The sequence below is a fragment of the Pezoporus occidentalis genome, unplaced genomic scaffold (genome assembly GCF_034315485.1).
Source record: "Pezoporus occidentalis ecotype Australia unplaced genomic scaffold, CSIRO_AGI_Poc_V1 ctg109, whole genome shotgun sequence".
NCBI lineage: Eukaryota > Metazoa > Chordata > Aves > Psittaciformes > Psittacidae > Pezoporus > Pezoporus occidentalis.
The window spans coordinates 1,950,263-1,968,491 of record NW_026912875.1 but is presented as its reverse complement, the minus strand read 5'-3'; the positions used below and the strand labels follow the sequence as shown (position 1 = coordinate 1,968,491).

The window sequence follows — 18,229 nt, the reverse complement described above, 5'->3', positions numbered from 1 at the left end:
GCCTGGCACTTTAATCTTGATATGGCAAATTTCTCATGGCAAAACTAATCTGAGTAGAAGCATGGAACAAAATCCATCTGCAACTAACTGATAATTGTTCTAATTGCCTATCTTCTGGCACAGAGTCAGCTGACTACAGTGTTTATGCAGGTAGGCTAGACATGATTTTGTCAGTAATCAGGAGAGCCTGTTTCTGCCATGGCCCCTGTCACTGCTGCTGGGGGTGAAGTGCTTGAGGGTGTATGTGTCTGCTGCTCTGTTTTTAAACTTACCATTTTGCAGAGATTGGCTACAGAGTGACTTGCCCTGCAATTATGCAGGCAGATCAAAGGAAAGTGGTAATCTCTTAATTAGAGCTGCACATATACTGTGGTGCAGCTATGGTGGTGGAAAAAACATGTCATACAGTGCTTCCACCAGGGGAAAGCAGCAGCAGCCATGAGAACTGTGGTTCCATGTACAAATGCATTGAACACACACTTTTACAAGAGAAGCATCTATTCCTCAGAGCCTGCAGCCATTCCACACCATGTGTTCACTCCTCATTTGGGGTCACAGATGAATTATGGACAAAGAAGGATATAAGACAGAAGCAAAACTAACCATAAAATATCAGCTTTCTACCTTTAAAAATAATTTCAATTAAAAGTTACCTAACTAAATTTATTTGTAAAATGCTATATTATATATAGCAAGAGCACATCAATATGACAAAGTACCACTGTTTGTAACCAATAACAACACATTTTCTATGAAAAACTAAAAGCAGCACATTTCAGAGCAACAAAACTTCAGTACATCTGTACAAAAGGAGGAAAATTAGTAAGGCACTTCCTCTAGAGTGGTAACAATAAAAGCACCAGTATCCTTTGAGGCAATACAATAGTAATGAAAATGTTGATTTTAAACAGACTAACAATGCAAGACAAAGGCCTGGATGCTCCTGGGAGCAGCTTGTAATAACACTGGTCTAAGCTAGAACAAAAACACAGCAGCATAGTACAAGACTTTGTATTTTACCTTTTTGCCAACATTATTAAGGAAAACAAAGAAAACCAGATTAAGAGCAGGGCAACAGAAGAACCTTCTGAAGTCATAAGTCTTGTCACAAGCTCTTTACCAAACCAGTAATGCTTACTCTGAACAGGCACAGCCGTTGTGACTGGGCATGTATCCAGGCTTGGCTATGCCACTTACTAGAGCAGTCTGACACATCTGCTCAGCAGCAGCTGGGAGCCAGCAGCCCACCATGGATGTTGTTATCCAACATTACCAGAAATACTGGGGAGTCCAGCTTTCTCTACAGTAAGCCCAGCAGGCAGTGGCTGAAAAACTGGGCAACTACAGTGCTTAGGTGCTGTTACAGTCACCTTTAGTGGTACTTTCCCTAAGAATTCTTGTTTTCAATATGATTTTGGAGTTCAGGGAGATTATACTTATTGGAACTGTTTTAAAAGGTAAAAATCTGACTTAGCAAAGAAGTAAAATACCTGTAACTCAAAAAGTTAGGCAGCCTAGAAAACGGGCAAGTTCTTCACATTCTGATGCATCCTTTAGCCAGCCCTTTCTTTTTCTAACAAACATCTACTAATTTATATCATCTCTACATGAGAAAATCTACAGTTTTTTTGTAATTTAGGACTTACTATATTAGCATTCTAACTATATGTGAAGCCACATGTTAAAAATTCTTTAGATGTGCTGTCCCCTAGCAGTCTTCAAACTTCCAGTAAATGTTTGTTCCAGTCAAACAAATATATTAATTTCCAGTAGTGAATATTTCGCTATACTACAGGCCCATAGGTCCAAGTTGCTATACCCATATACACACTGCACTCCTGCCCTTTATAAAATAAGCTTTAATTATTTTTTAGCCCTTCTCTCAGTTAAAAACAAAAGCCCTCTTGAAAAATAATTTAAAGTTATGCTTATTGACTATTCTGGATTAACTACTCACTGACATAACTTTCACTCCAGGGAGCTTCCCCCACCTTTAGTTCTTCCACTCTAGCCCAAGGCATACCACCATTCTCTCTCTCCTGTTGACTGGAAAAAAAAAAAAAATAATAAAAGGGTTGAGAAATACTCCAGGTTTTCTACGGATAATAATCTTAGATAGAGAGGTGAAACCATTCTGTTGCTTGTTCTTTTTAAAATTGGGAAGAAAAACCTCTTGTTGATCCCACATCCTTCAGAGATGGCAGTGCCAATTCTAGCATCTGGAACAGCAGCCAATTCAAATGTCATCTTTGCTTGTTTGAGTTTATACAACCAGAGGTTCCCAACACTGAGTTAACTTTTCTTCATTGACTGTATTGACAACAACATGGTCATGGTCGTACTGTGTGCCTCCTGTAAAGAAAGATTTCAAAGAGGGTAGATTAGCTTTGAAATAAGAGACATGTACTCTAGGTTTCAGGGCAATTCTAGTAAGTGACAGTGTAGACAGTTTCCCTTCTCCCCAAGGCACTGAAAAGACAAACGCCCTTTCATCACTGCCTGCTTTTGGAATTCATTTTGAAGCAAGGGAGGCTGTCTGCTCCTCTCCACCCCTTCAGTAATTCAGTACCTCAGCTTTGTCAGCCTGGATGGGAAAGGAAGGAAACACTGTAGTACAGTCAAGTGTGGCTCCTTTAAGACTGTCACTTCCCAAAAGTCATGCTTGGCTGTTCAGTTTTTCCCTCAACAGCTGTCAGTTGTCACTTTGCTCTAAGGATGATGTTTACACAATGAAATAAGTCCTGCTGCTAACAGACAATGTGAGCAGGACCATACCAGGGACAAGGTCTGGTACTCATTTACTCTTCACCATTATAATCCTGTGTTTGGAGCAGCTGCCAGACACAGGATATCACCCAATGTTCAGCTGTTTCCACTGGCAAATACAGCCCTTTCTTAGAGGGGCTTAATTTACTCGTGCTGCAATGTTCATGCATGTTGAAACATGTTCTCACAGAAGCGCACTAGTACTAATCTGACTTAAACTCTGAAGCAAATAAATGTATGACTACAACTGAAAGTGAGAACTGACATTTTTCTCGTATCTAGTACATACTGCAAAAGTGTGTGGAAGCAGCCATCTGAGCCAACCTTCATACAGAGAGCACCAGGCCACCCCTGCAGACACCATCTTTCATTCTGCGCCCCTACAGCCTCACCCTCTCCAAAGGAGCAAAAGACAAGCCTGGCAGCCAAAAGCTTATGATGAATGTAGCAAGTGTAGATTTTAGCAGATCTCAGCAACAAATATACATAGGCAGGCACATTTAAGAACAGCTCTTCTGTACAAAGGAAATGCCATCTCAAGCACCTTAGCTGTTCTCTGCTTCAGGAACTTGGGGGAGGCTTCCTGGTGCCACTGTTCCAAAGCAGAAAGGTCTCTGAGAAGGTTAACACCAACATGATTTGTCTCCTCAGGCAGTTACTAAAAAGCAGTGGGGATACACAGCAGAAATACTTGCAAAGTTCTTCAGAAAGAGAGTTAAAAAAAGGGAATACCAGACCTAATAATCCCAGGGGAAAGAAAACCTAACCAGCAGCTACAAAAAATAACATTACCTAAATAGCTCAGTAATCACTGCAAGCACAAAAAGTACTTTTTAAGCAGTGTCTGATAGAATGTAAACATGTTATAAGGGAAGAGAGAGGATTTCTTTCAGTGGAAGAAGAGACTACTTTGGTAGAGCGGTGCCCTGGACAAGGCGTTGTGCTGTGCCACGACATCCACAAGGTGGCATTGGTAACTGCACAGTTAACAATTGCATTCACTTGCTGAAGAATTCATTAATGCTCAATTTGTGGTCAAGAACAGATCAGCAAGATTGGCAGAAACAGGTAATGTTCCTACTAGGCTTTCTCAAATAAAAGCTGAATGTACCTACTCTTTCATATGTACCACACAGGTTTACTTTTTTTTTAACTAAGAGCACATCTATACTTTCAGCACCAGACCATTGTGAGATTTTCAATTACAAATGCAGAATGCATAACTACTTTAAACATTATGAATTGAAGACAAGGCAGTGTAATTTCTTCTTGTTTGGTGCAACCCAGAACTCACTTTAGAAAAAGATATGCGGAGTTATCCTGACTAAACACTCTCCCTTGAACTGGAGGCTTTTTGATGAGTTTATAATTAATAGCCACTACCTTTTTATGGCAGTAAAGAGAATTAGTGATGATTTGTGGCAGTGTTGTATTACGGTCAAACATTAGATAACCCTTTTCTCACAGTTCTGATAGTCCTGTCCTTTTCTGTTCTAAAGTTCTGACTCCAGTATTTTCCTTTCTTCTTTTTTTTTTCTTTTCTAATGGCTGTAATTAATGCCACAGCATCAATGCAAAATTCATCTTAAAACAGCTAAAAAAATAAACAGCTACAGGAAATGATTATTCCCCTACCTGAAAGAGTGAGAGTCATGTAAGAACATCTAGAACATGGGGCCTACAAGAAAGCTGTTGAGGGACTTTTTACAAGGCCGTGTAGTGATAGGACAAGGAGGAATTGATTTAAACTGACAGAGGGTCAATTTAGATTAGATATTAGGAAGAAGTTCTTTGCTGTGAGGGTGGGGAGCCACTGGCACAGGTTGTCCAGAGAAGTTGTGGATGCCCCATCCCTGGCAGTGTTCAAGGCCAGGTTGAATGGGGCTTTGAGCAACCTGGCCTAGTGGAAGGTGCCCCTGCCCATGGCAGGGGTTTGGAACTGGATGAGCTTTAACGTTCCTTCAACCCAAACCATTCTACAATTCTATGATCTGATTATGCTAATTCTGCTAATCATTCAATTTGTTGCTTTTTCAGACTTTCTATGAAACTATGAAACCAAAGTTTGGAAACAGTATCTAAGTGAATCAAATTGCTGCAACAAAAGTGACTATAAAAAACACCATCAAGTAAGCACAGACCTTAGGCTGCTATGGCAGAATCTCATAGTCACAATAAAGGTGTCGTCATTAATAACCAAATGAAAACACTTTTTTCATAAAATCACATCAGTGTACAAGCCTGTCTTTGCTTTCCTAATACCCTCTGGCTAATGCACCTACTTACTATATAAGAAAATTTTCTTTATACAAATTATAGTTAATGAGAAGTTAGGTTTTTCTTGCTTCAGCATTTTCAATAATTATATTCATATCACTCAGTGCACATAAAATTAACTGGGGATATCTACAGTGAGTGGACACTGGGAATACAAGATAAGCAAGTACTGTGAGTCACTAAACTCTGTGTAGGAAAAATGAAGTCCTTGGGCCTGTCTAATTCAGGAGGTCAGATGAGCTAATCGGGTCTTCTTTTGATTCTAGATTAAAGTAACTCTAACACCATCCTTAATTTATAGGCACGTTTAGTGCCTATCCCACTGTAAATACCATGTAATTAAGACACAATGTAATGAGATAACACATTTGCTTACCTTTGATATCTAAAACCAGTTTGGGTTTCATCTTGCTATAAATCCTGCCATCGGGATTAATATGCCAATATTGTTTGTCTTCATTCCGCTCAAATGACAGACCAAGTTTAGAGCCAGGAGTTATAAGATTTCCAACAATTGTCAAGCAGCAATCCTCTGCCATCTGTATCATCAGAAAGGCAACACCAATTATTCAAAACAGCCTTACTTCTAGTATTCACTATTTTTTAATCAGATAGATGACAACAGGCAAGAACAGAATCTAGGAACTACTTTCCCTAAAGGAATGTATTTTTGCCCCAAACTCAAGCCTACTTATTTTTCTTTTGTTCCTATAAGGCTGACACTCTTCACAACATAAGAACATTAAAATAACCATAGTGTGTCAGATCAGAAGGTACAATTAGCAGCTGTCTCTAGCAGTGGCCAATAACAGGTGTTATGAAAGATTACATTCACTCTGCTCTTGTATGCACTACATTCCTGGTAATCTCTCCCAGTCTACAGCAATTTCCAGTCCAGAGACTTTTCCATGCAGAGCTGGTACCTTTAATACTCAGATGGTTTCTGTCCCATACATGAATTCGTTAATCACTACCCACTGAGATCAGTGTAACTCTTTGAGACAAACACCCTTCTGTATCACCACCCTTCTGCAGCAAGCAGTTCCGTATCTTCACTACTGGCATTAAAAAAAAAAACCCAACAACTGATAGGCAACTACAGGTTTTATTTGGTGCTCTCCTCACTCCCCTACTTCTACTCCCCTTCCCCTCCTTTACTTCAAGGGATGTCTTGTCCATGCTATGTTTGCATGACTTCAATCATATCATCCCTCAAACTGCCCCCTTTGTAGCCTAAAAAGTCCTATTTTGTCTCTTCCTTGCATAGAAACCTTCCATCTCCTCTGCGCATTCTTTTTTTGGTCTCTAATAATCTCCAGTCCTTTTGAGATAAAGGACATAACTGCACAGTAGCATGTCACAAGGATATGTTCTTCTTTGTTCAATATTCTTTTCCTAGCCATTTATATAACTTGATTTCAAAACGCTGCAAATGTCTTTATGGTTAAAAAAAAAAGAACTGGCAAAAATCAAGTTTATTTGAAAAGAATATTAAGGCTACTTAATTTACTATTAGTAGTAAATTACAGTTAATTATTCTATGTGAACAGTGATTTTTCAATAGATCACCATAAGCTGCCTTGTATCATCTGAAGGGACTTCAGCGGCAGATTAAGCAAATGCCCATCTGCTGTTGTTGATATGGCCCCAAATTATTAAACAGACAGTTGTGAAAAAGTAGCACTTCTTACTATCATAACCTAGAATTGAAGTAAGATGATTTAGTTCTACAATTCTGAAATACTCATCTGTATCTAAAGATCTTCTCTAGTGGGACTTGGAAGACTCAAAGCTTACACACTAGGTTATTACACAACGGCCACTACTTCACCCATCTCCAAGAAACTTGTGAAGAGTGAGGAGACCTGATTTCAGACCTACAATCATATTCGTTTCTGACAAAATGGGCAGAATAACTTTCATATCCTGCTTACCAGTTATGCCACCTACCTAAAACAGCCCTTCCTTGAAACCTCAGGCATACCTCAAGTACCACATACTCAGTCAGATGACCTAAGCTTACAAGAAGAAAGGCACAAGTTCTTCCAAGTGACCTGGGTCTGCCTACATGCATGTACCTACCCACCCGTGAGCTTGTTTTTAAAATGTTGTGAAAAACCATTTTTTGCATACAAAACATTTACTGTCATTCAATAGGAAGATGGTGGTGGAGCTCTGTAAGAGTCCAGTCATTTAAGATCAATGTTGCCAGCCTGTACTCCACACTAAGCTACCTGGTTGCTATACAGCATGAGCTCTGTATTTTCTGTGCACAGAAGAACTGCTTTGTGTGAGACAGGGACAAAAACCAAGAGCATGTTTTATCCAAAGCCATGTAATACCACACTATCTTGATAAATACTTTCAGTGAAATGTTTGAGAGGCACTGTCAAGACAGAAGTCTTTTGTGTGCGATATTAAAGCTTTTAGCTTACTTTGCATCATTTCACTCTCTATATAAATCCCTTTTACTACTGCATGTGTTCTGTAAACATGTCCAAACAATTCCTTAGCTTATTAACAGTAAGATTCTTCCCTCCAGGATAGATGACATAATTATAAATGGCTCCTTTGAAGTTATACAATCCTATAGAAAAAGTTCATATGATTCTTTGCAGTCAAGCTGTTTGAGAGCATTAAAGTAACTTAATTTTCTTTGGCTGGCATCCCTACCTGAGACTGTACATGCTTAGACATTATGAACCACGCATACCTCTGCTCACCTCAATGACAATTCACACATGATTAGTTTTATGGACTGTGAGAAAAGTAGGACTTCATTTGGAAAATTGTACAGAGGAATGGAAAGCGATGAATTTGACAAATACACGGGTAACCAGACACAAATCCTCAAAAACCCAAAAGAATAGGATTGCATCTTTAAGCAGAAGAGGATATAACCTGCATTATGCTAATCAACCTACCACAAGGTATTTGTAGTTCAAAGTGTTATCAATAAGGGTCTATTAATGATAGCATTTTAACAACAAGCATTTTAAAAGGTCTCCCCTGCTTAGACACTTTTGTGATATTTTCCCTGGAAGAAAGAGGGCATAAACGTGAAAGGAGCTCATGAAGAGCAAGACAATGATCTTCTGGTGTTGATGAGGCTGGTACTAGGGTACTATTCTTTAGGGGGAAAGTACATCATAACTAAAATCTCTCACAACTCAAATGACATCAGAAAAGGTATCATACAACTAGTTTGTATCACCTGAAAAAGCCAGAGTTCAACTTAAAAAACCAACCAACCAACCAAAACAAAACCAACACTTTACAAAAAGATTATGTTACAGCTGAAACAGAAATACAATAAATTAAGATGATACAATAAGAATTGAATCCAAAAAGCCTTACTGGGAAAGAGGGAAAGAGAAAATTCATTCTGAACTTGAACCTTACCCGGCACCTTATGAATCCATCCTGATAAACCCAGATTTGATCATCTGAGCCTGTATCTTCTGCAACCTGTATTCTGAGAAGATTCAGATTGTCTAAATTTCCATCAGCTGACATGAATTTTCCTGTTTCTTTGTTTCGAAGCCTGAAGTACACACGTTTCTGCAGAAAACAACAGAATTCTTTAACCACAGTCTCAGCACAAAACACATCCTGCTCTGGTTAACTTCAGAGTAGTTACTGTCCCGTGAACCTCACGTGTCCCTCCTCCCTTCAGAAACCTTAACTTTTCTATTCTAGAATTTAATTCCAAAGTCTACAGATGTCTAGAATAAGCCAAGCTTTGAGAACTTGTCATTCTGCATGGAGATTTTTAGGCCTTCCTATGCACCAAGATCAGCACGAAGTGGAAAGCTAAGAATTTTTAATTCAGAGCAGCACTAACGGCTCTCTGCTAACTTCTTGTATTGATGCTTTTAGCTTTCATCAAGGGTGAATTCGTGCAACGCTGCTTATTTCCCTGGCAACAAGTAGTATACTTCAAGTTCATGCTGCGTCTTGTTACACATTAACATTTCTGTTCAGACAAGCTCTCAGCCAGCACAGTCAAAATGCATTATTCTAACCCTGCTTAAGGTTATAGAAAGACAACATTGACAGCAAGCAAATACATTTGGTTACAGGTACAAGTAATCTGTGAATTAGAAAAAGTTGCTCCCTCAATAAAATACAGCTCAGCAAAAACCTCGAATGTTAAAGCTTACAGGACTGCTGCAGTACTGGACCAAATCACATGGTCCTCACTTAGAGGACAAAATGAAATAGATGCCACAAGCTTTGCATTAGATTTGCAAATTATTCTGCCAAGTAATAAGCAGGGAAGGGCCTTCCCCCCTAAATCAACACAAAAATCACTACTAATTGAAGTATCCAATTTTGTTGACCAATTTTCTTCTTGCTCCAAAAATAATGTAGATAATACAGTACTTGCCAGTAGCAAGTTTGGGTGCTAATTATAAAACAAAATAATTTATATATAGTAGTTATAGTCACTATTTGTTAAAAGAATTTAGCCAATCCTTACATGCTGTCCTCCATATTTTGGTTTAAAGTATGCTTAATGAACAGTTTGAGAAGCAGAATTGCAAAGCCATGCAGCATAATCAAACAGCTTTTATTACAAGCAAAACTGTAGAGCAATTTCTTTACACAACTGCTATTGCTGAAGCTTGTAACATGCATCAAGACTGTAACACTGCTTATAATATCCCCCTAACCCCATTACAAAATATAAATTGGTACTTGACAATCTCACGTCAGAGCCTACTCACCTGCAGTAAAGGTCTCAGAGAACCTATCTGACAAAAGCCACTCACTTTATACCAATCTGGAATTTCTTTCGGTGATAACAACATCTGACGCCCCCTGTAATTACTGTGCTCATAAATTACCCATCTGTAAGACAAAAATACAGAATGTTTTTACAGCTAAATCCTGCTTTGAAATCAATAAATGGGTTTCTAGAAATCTGTCTCACAAAGTAGTAGTGTTTAGCTTTGGAAAGACAATGACCTCCTTTCTGATAGGTCTTAAAAAATAATAAAATCATGTCCTGACTGAAATCAATCGCATTAAGATGAATACACTGGAGTCCACATTTTACAGTCCTGTTATTTAAAAAATACAAGCTGAATGAAACAAAGCTTTTTCTTGCCTTAAAGGGGGAACCCAACTTTTAAGTACCATCTGCTTTCAGGAGGTACTGTGACTCCTCAAGGAGCATGTATGTATATGCTATATATGTTGTATATACTAGATTGCTGCATGTGCTGAATCAGTAGCTCTAATAGCTTAATTTGGACAGGCCTGACCCACATGGGAAAGAGCTATTAGGGATGTAGACCACAACAAGCAAATACTGTAACTGCAACAGTGTGAAATTCTCTAGGGTATTCTGATAAGAGGTTTTATTTCAGAACACCTCTCTCCTTCCCAAATACTGTAGGGGAGGGGACATGACACAGATATGACACATGACAAAGAAAAAGCATATAGAAAACTTTTGTTTAGCATTCCCTAGCTAAATACAAACACATCCAACCATGGTAACCATCACATCGAAAGCAATCTGTCAGAACCTGACTTCTGCGTCTCTACTATACTGGCACAGGCAGTGAATTACTAGACTTTGAAACAGGCTGCAATACAGTGCAATACGTTGAGTTTTCTCACACTGATTTACTGGGACTGCACAACAGCCGTATGTCCATATCCAGAACACACACCTTAATATTGGTGCTTTTTCACAGCCTAATACACACCTATCCCCTGGTATGAAATTAGGAAAATCATAAACAAATGCCTCTTAGCAAAGGAAGAGGAGAAAACCCTCAATAAGGGAGGCACCAGGGGCAAGCGCACTCAGAAACGTATATTTTGACACATTTCAGCATCTGACACTGCTAAAATGAAATCAGAATTTTCGTACTATTCCAGTGACCAATCAGAAAAATCAACCTGTCATTGGACAGAAAACATACACAATTCATGACTCCATTATCTGGAATCATGGTAACTGTGTTCTTGGCAAAGAAGTAACAATGTTTGACCTCATGCTATTTCATGTTATTGAAAGTGAGAAACAACTATACGGTGGTTATGGTGAAAGTTACAAAATCTCAGTAGACTTGAGGGTACTGAACAGGTACCTTTTCCAATGACCTTTGTGTTTCAAACGTCAGTTCAGTGTGCTAAAGAAACCCTTCAACCAGCTTACACAGATGGTAAAAATGATTTGCTCTACAGATCTGGTATTAGCTATCCACTGGAGGGCAGTCTTAAGCTATCCGCAGAGTCTCTCCAGCACACACCTTGAAATTTCTCTCTTCAGAAGAACACATTTAAATGCAAACAGTAACATGGATTTATCGTTAAACAAAGCAACACAAAAAAAACCACAAACACAAAAACGTTCGTCAGAAACTAAATATAACAACTGGTGCAAGTATCTTGAAGCTAGAGATTAATAGGAAGAAAAAACATGAAAAGAGAAGTTTAACAGCTCTGTTGGAACACTGGAAGAAAATAGCACAGTAGCTTTCAAAATGCTTCCAGACAGTTTTTAAACTTCATCACAGCCTATTTTTTCACCTGATCTTCAAAAGTAAGTTTAGAGAACACAACTGCATAAAAACAGTTAACGAATTTAACTGCTAGATTGACAACAGAGTCTGACCCAGGTTCTGAATTAAAAGGGATTATTACTAATGCCAAAGGGGCCAGATCATGATCTGATTGTACCACTGTGTCCATAACACCCAGGTAAAAGGATGAATGTGAAGACTTACTATAAAATTTTAAACTTATGGCACAGCTCAAATGGATTGATTATCTTTTTTATTTTTTGTTTTGTTATGATTGAGACCTAAACCAGGAGCACAGAAGTTGGCTTTAAGGATGCTGTGCGAACTGGCTTTTATAATATGGCATGAGAGAGGACATCGGCTTCCTTGTAGGCTTTATTTAAATTCATTTCAACTTCTAGCACAGAGCACAAGTTGGTGATAACATGTTCTTGAAATGGGATGCAAAAAGGTTCTGTAAGAAGACGCTGTATTAAAGCACTCCACACATTATGATAATCAAATTTTATACTCCTTGGTTTGTAACACCTGTAATTTTTCAGTTGAGTAAATAACATCATTCCAAAGAATCAGAAAGTGATTTTAAACTTACGTGCCACCAAGGATTTGAACTGAAGCTACTCGAGGATTGTATCCCAGGAACTGGAAATTTAAGATTTCCGTACTGAATTTGATTTTCTTTCCTTGGAACCCCACCTTTTCAAAAAGAGCTATGCACGGTTCAGACAACTCCTGCAAAAGGAAGATAAGCACTTTTATAGTATGTTAGAACTCCACATGGTGACTATGAACACCACTACTCCACACAGCCCTTTTATTTCAGAGGTTTCTTCTTGATTGTTTAAGAATAATGGTTTTTTGTTCTGCACAAGTTACTTACAAGAAATAAAAAGAAGTAATAAAAAGCCCTTATACAAAACACACAAGGGATCTCCTTACATGGAACATAAAACTTCCTTAAGGCACACAGAAATTTCTCTGGTTTTAATTCTGCATAATATCTTAAGTACGTTTTAAAATATATTTTCATTAATGCCCTGTCTTCCATTGTACTAAAGCCCAGTCATGAAGCAATTTTCATCTTCAGTCCTGAACATACAGTCAAATAATACTGATTTCTACAGCTTCAAATGATGACAGCCTTGTCAGTACTGCTTATTAGTTACTGCTCTCATTTTTAACTCTTATAGTTGGTTATGGCAATATCAAACTTGGATTAGACAAAAGCTTCAAGATTTACACTTCTGAGGTGAAATTCAAGACAAGCAAAAACTAATATCTGAATCCTCCAAACTACTGTGGAGAGATGATTTTTCTTCCTCACTGTCAAAATGCTTCTGGTGTCAAAGGGATTCTGCCCACATGAAGCTCCCTGCATTGCTCAATCCATCTTAAATGCCTTCTGGATAACAAACCTTGGGCTTTTCTGTGTAGCAAGGTTATCTGCAGTGGACTGGAAATAATTTCTCACAATTAAAGCCTTCCTCCGGAAGCTGAGAGGCAAGAGTCTGAAATCCCTTGGGATAAAGTCAATAATCCTGAGTGTCCTGGCATTACAGTTTATGCTCATAGATAGAAATGACCCTGCCACTCCCTTTCTTGCAAGTCTTCCAGCAACGACTGTGTAAAACAACCACCATAGCCAGAAGAGCTCCTTCCTGCTGGCATATGCTCAGAATGCTTGAAACACATCAACTGGATCAGGAACGCCTGACATGATGCAAAGTCTCGACAGACTCCTATCTGGCCCCAGGCATGGAAACATGCCCTGTAAGGCAGAGGTGGCTTTGTAATGCACTGCAGCAGATATCCATGATTCCATGCAATTTTTTTAGGCAAGATCTCCTGTCAACCTATCTCTAGACAGTGCTTAAATTTCTCTTTAATCTTCCTTTTGATCTTCCTTTAGATACTTAAGGGCCCAGATGACAAAGTTGCATGAGCATCACCATCATCTTTGCAACAGTCCAGATTATTGTACAGCAGCTTCCTGATCACACACACACTGCTAGGCTGTAGGAAATGCCAGGAGAGGCTTTTCAGCTTACTCCAAAAATCAGAGTACACTCATCTCCACCATGGAAGGTAAACACCTGTTAGACCATCATGCGTCATCACGGGTCAAAAGCCCAGCAGGGACAGTTGCACCATGATGATGGTCTGGTGTCTCCCCCTCAGCCCTTTTATAGACCTGCACCTGTGCTCTGAGACATGGAACTAACTGGTCAGGCAGCAGCCCTTGAGCCATGTGCAATGCTTGAGAAATAATCTACTTACAAAGAAAACACACAGACAGCAAAGGAAATCCTCCAATTTTCTGCCACACCTTCCACTCTGGGCATTGTTTAGATTCAGCAGCAATACTGTTACATAAAACGTTCCACACTGAAAGAACTGCAACATCTGCTCACCAGTTTTCTTTCAGTACTTCGCATGTACTGCACTGTGAGAATCTGGTGTTCCTGTATATCTACACTTAGTTATTTCACAGAGCTGTTCATTAAAAAGAAGTATTTTCAGCATGACTGTTCACGCATAAACCACATTCACAGTTGTTCTTATAGTCTGTTCAGGAAAACGAATGTTTAGCAAATTCAAGAAGGAAAAATGCTATTCTCTATCTGCAGCACAACCATGTGAAGTATGCAAAGCAAGCACAAACATGCAAAGATACAGTGGTATAATAACACAAAAACCTTGAGCTTATGAATACAAGTCCTTTTAACTTTGTCTTCCAAGTTTATTGAATATCCCTTTCATTTTCTTTTCTCATGGTCCATTAGAAATCAATCCCTTCAAGGGGGAGTTAAACTAGATTAGTATCATAATGCTAAAACACCTATATTTAGTATTTTAGACATACCAAAATAGCAAAGGTGCTTCTTGTACAGAAACGTCACAGAAAAATCACACGGAAAATTATGGGAGCAGCAGATGGTGGGGAGGAATTAAGATCTGCACTGCCAAAACCAATCCCAAAATAAATCTGAGAGGTGACACCAGTATCTAACAAGCTTCAAGCTTTTGTAAAATTATGAATCATTTCCACCTAACTTCTTATTCTCTGTATTCTGGTTTGATAATAAACTGCTGAGCAAAGCAACCCCTTATCCTCTTCTCCGCAGGCAGGAAGCCTCTGAAGAAGGAAGCAGCAGCACGCGACTGGTAAACAGATGCATCTCTATGCTACTGTTTGAAGCGTGATGAATTGTAAGGCTAAAACAAGTCTCAGAAATTACAAGAACTTTGAGGCACAAAACTGGTATTTGGCTGTCTTAACACAACAGCCTATGTCACAAATAATACATCTTCCAAAAGTAAGCTGATCATTCCAGCTTGAAACAAGCATTTCAGACCCAAGAACTAGACACTGACAGGTACAGAAGAGCCTGTTTTAGTTCATGGTGATCACCCACCAAGCTTGGCTAGAAGCATTTCTATTGTTTTTAATAGGATCCATCTACTAGATAGCCAGAGACTTCAGAAGTCAGACATACCTGCTGCAGATACTTGTTTACACTGTACATCAAAATGCTTCAGACACATGAAAGAGGATGACACACTTTAGTTCTCCTTTGTCAACTGCTACATCACTGACGGGTTACCAAAATTACAGTGGAGTGCAACGAAGTTGTCAGATTCAAAGAACAGTCAACAGTGCACTCCTCCTTTTTTAAAATGAGTATCTTCTTACTGACATAAGTCCCTGGATTCTTGATGCCATTTTGCTAGGAATTACTTTCACCTTAAAATATACTTGCAGATTCCATCAGAACCAATCATAATGATTGGCTATAGGCTTGAGCAAACTCGTTCCTTGCCATTGATGAGTTACAAAATATGTAAATGTTGTTTAGTTTGTATCCACCACACATAACAACAACACTGTCTGATTTTGCCAAATGGCATTGGGTGTTGCTTTACTTTATCTAGAAGGGTACATTATTTCATGATTACTCAAATTGCATTTCCCTGATTATAGCAATAGTGCTTTATAATTACATGTATTTCATGCAAAATTGCTTAGTTAAGTCTGTTTTTTTTAATATGCATAAAACCCAAGGGCTGCAGTACAAAGGTTTCTTCACACTGTTCTACTGACATTTCTCAACCCACTCTAAGTGGTCTCTCCTACTGGGAAATTAAGTGCCTGTCTGATACATCCTTGACTCTTCTTACAGAAAATCCCAGGCAGCTGCTTCAGGGATGTCCCTTCTTTTGCAAAAACAGCACAGAGGTCAAAAAAACTTGGCTGCAGCTGGGACATTTAAATGCCACTACATATAAAAAAGAAATAAATAAAAATACTCCTGTTGTCAGTGTGTCCCTCATATTTTTACTGTTGAAAAAAACGGGGAGGTGGGAGTCATCACTACCAATCTTTACGGTATTTCTAATAGTTTTACTTACAATATTTATAATCTGTAAAGATTTTAGAACTGCTTGGGGTGAACAACCCATTGCCGTCAGATCAGGATAGATTCCTTCTTCTAACACATACTGGTTACCAGAGAATTCTTCCTGGTCATACACTATGCAGCTGCAGAAAGGAGAAGAAATGGCCTCTTAAGAATTCTGTGCAAGTTAAAATGAAGCTGTATTTCTCAGTCTTTAGCAAGAGCTACTGACAGAAAGATTATTTACACTGTTTTGTCCTGACAGGCTGAAGACTTATGTGCAAACTGCAAAGCATTTTTCTGAAATCACTTCAGGTGTTAGAAAGCTGGCTGCTTTTTTAAAACTTTTACTGTTTAAGGGATTTTGCAATATTTATTCAATGTAACTTACCTGCCATCTAATATTTTTGAAGACTTCACAGCAAATGAATCAATACATCTTGTATCTTTTTCAAATATTTGGCAGTTACCCTTGAATTCAGGCTCTGAAAATAACTGGACCTTTAAAAAGTTATAAACGTATTTAAAAACAATTAATTATTCAATCTTCAGTAACACGCCTCTACCATTGTTTTTACAATTAGATTAAAACCTACTTAAATCACCCAGACTTCCTCAGCTACATGCATTTTTTTTTTTTTTTTTTTACCTCTTCCATGTTGCAATCCTTGTTCAAGACGGCAAGGCGACAATACCAAAAATTACTTCTGGCAGTGTATCACTCAGTAACATACAAAGTAATTAAAATAACACTAATGAAGATAGTCCCCTGGACTATCTGATGGAGAAGATTTTTAAATTCCCACAGAATGGTCAGACCTGGCACATCTTTATTAAAGGGCCATAAACGGTTTTGGTTTAGATTATTAATCCATTTAATCTCCAAAATACATACTCTTCCCACTAAATGAAAACTGTCTGTCTCTCAACACAAATGGGGCATAATCTTGGCAAAGTACTCGGACAGCATGCCAACAGGCATGGTAAATATTCCCAGGGTAGATGGGCTTTATGTGCCTGTTATGGCTATACAGTCACATCCGTTGTTCTTTCTCTGCTTGGAGGATAAGAGAGGATATGTCACCCAGAGTCTTTTGTCCTTGTTAAAAAAGAAAAAAATAATAATTTCTAAGCAGCAAACCTGCTAATTTAGTTAGAGGATAATTAACCTTGATCACACAGAAGTCATGCACATTATCACATGCCTACCAGTTTATTCACTCTTAACAGAGATACAAGTGTGGGCATGCACACCGTTCTCCAAAGAGGAACATGCTGACGAGCGATGCAGTCTATTGGCTGCAAGCCATTACTTCTTTGTTTCCTCGGGATAAGATCTTAGTAGACACATAATATACATAGGTGCAAATAATTTTTCATGCACATAGCTGAAAATAAGCAGCCTTGAGATTTTTATTCCCTGTAGTTCATACACTATCTGTATGCAGGAGATTCCAGTGAGGCATGCTACTAATAAAGAATGCAAAATGGAATAGATAAGAATTTTCTCCCTAGTTTTAATTCCATGAGATACCCACCATTTTGACTGAATTGAAAATAAAAGTCTCTTTGTGCAGAGACAAACATGAAAAGGTTCAAAATTATCAAAGTATGAAAAAGGTGCCCATTGGCCTCACTGTCAAAAATACATATTAGTAGTTGCATACAGGCCACAGTCCAACATAAAAATATGTTAACTCACTGAACAAGTTCTCCCAGTCATTTCCTTCTCTTAACTATTGACAAAGATGGCACTAACTTTTAAGCATAACTCGGCAGTATTTAAGAGTGAACAAGATTCCCATATAGTGCAACCACCATTAGCAGAACTGTTAACCAAAGAACTAGATCCAAAAGGTTTTAAGTCACAACAGTACCATGAACAACACTTAACTTTGAGAGCACTTGCCTCAGCAACTACCTCCGCCTCTGAATGGACAGCTGAGAGCTCCAGCTCCTCAGAACAATCACTGATATACCAAAACAGCTCACTTGCTGAACCAAAACATCGCCTGTGCCCTTAGAAAGTTCTGGTGGCAGCTGTGTATTAAATCCCATCTTCCTTGGGCCTTAATGTGACTTACTTGAGAGGTCTGGAAAGCTTCCTTTCTTTACCTGCAGTTCTTACTCTTTGCCTGACTAGTCAATCATCTACGCAAATAGCTGGGTGTTACACTAGACAAAAAGACATTTCTTTATTTATATATGTTACAGACCTACACAGTACTTTTCATGACCTTGGAGAAG

The 18,229-nt window shown here is 38.6% G+C and overlaps 1 protein-coding gene across 1 annotated transcript in view; it reads right to left on the bottom strand.

Moving 5' to 3' along the window:
- Positions 1 to 512: 512 nt before the first annotated feature.
- The window catches only part of CRYBG1 (crystallin beta-gamma domain containing 1), a 98,457-nt gene continuing 80,740 nt past the window's right edge, over positions 513 to 18,229 (bottom strand). The window contains exons 17-23 of the mRNA XM_062624710.1: positions 16,374 to 16,483; positions 15,996 to 16,125; positions 12,178 to 12,317; positions 9,774 to 9,897; positions 8,446 to 8,604; positions 5,420 to 5,582; positions 513 to 2,352 (exon numbers count right to left, since the gene is read on the bottom strand). Of these exons, the coding sequence (XP_062480694.1) occupies positions 2,264 to 2,352; positions 5,420 to 5,582; positions 8,446 to 8,604; positions 9,774 to 9,897; positions 12,178 to 12,317; positions 15,996 to 16,125; positions 16,374 to 16,483 (915 nt within the window). The 3' untranslated portion in view covers positions 513 to 2,263. The remainder of the gene's footprint in view (positions 2,353 to 5,419; positions 5,583 to 8,445; positions 8,605 to 9,773; positions 9,898 to 12,177; positions 12,318 to 15,995; positions 16,126 to 16,373; positions 16,484 to 18,229) is intronic.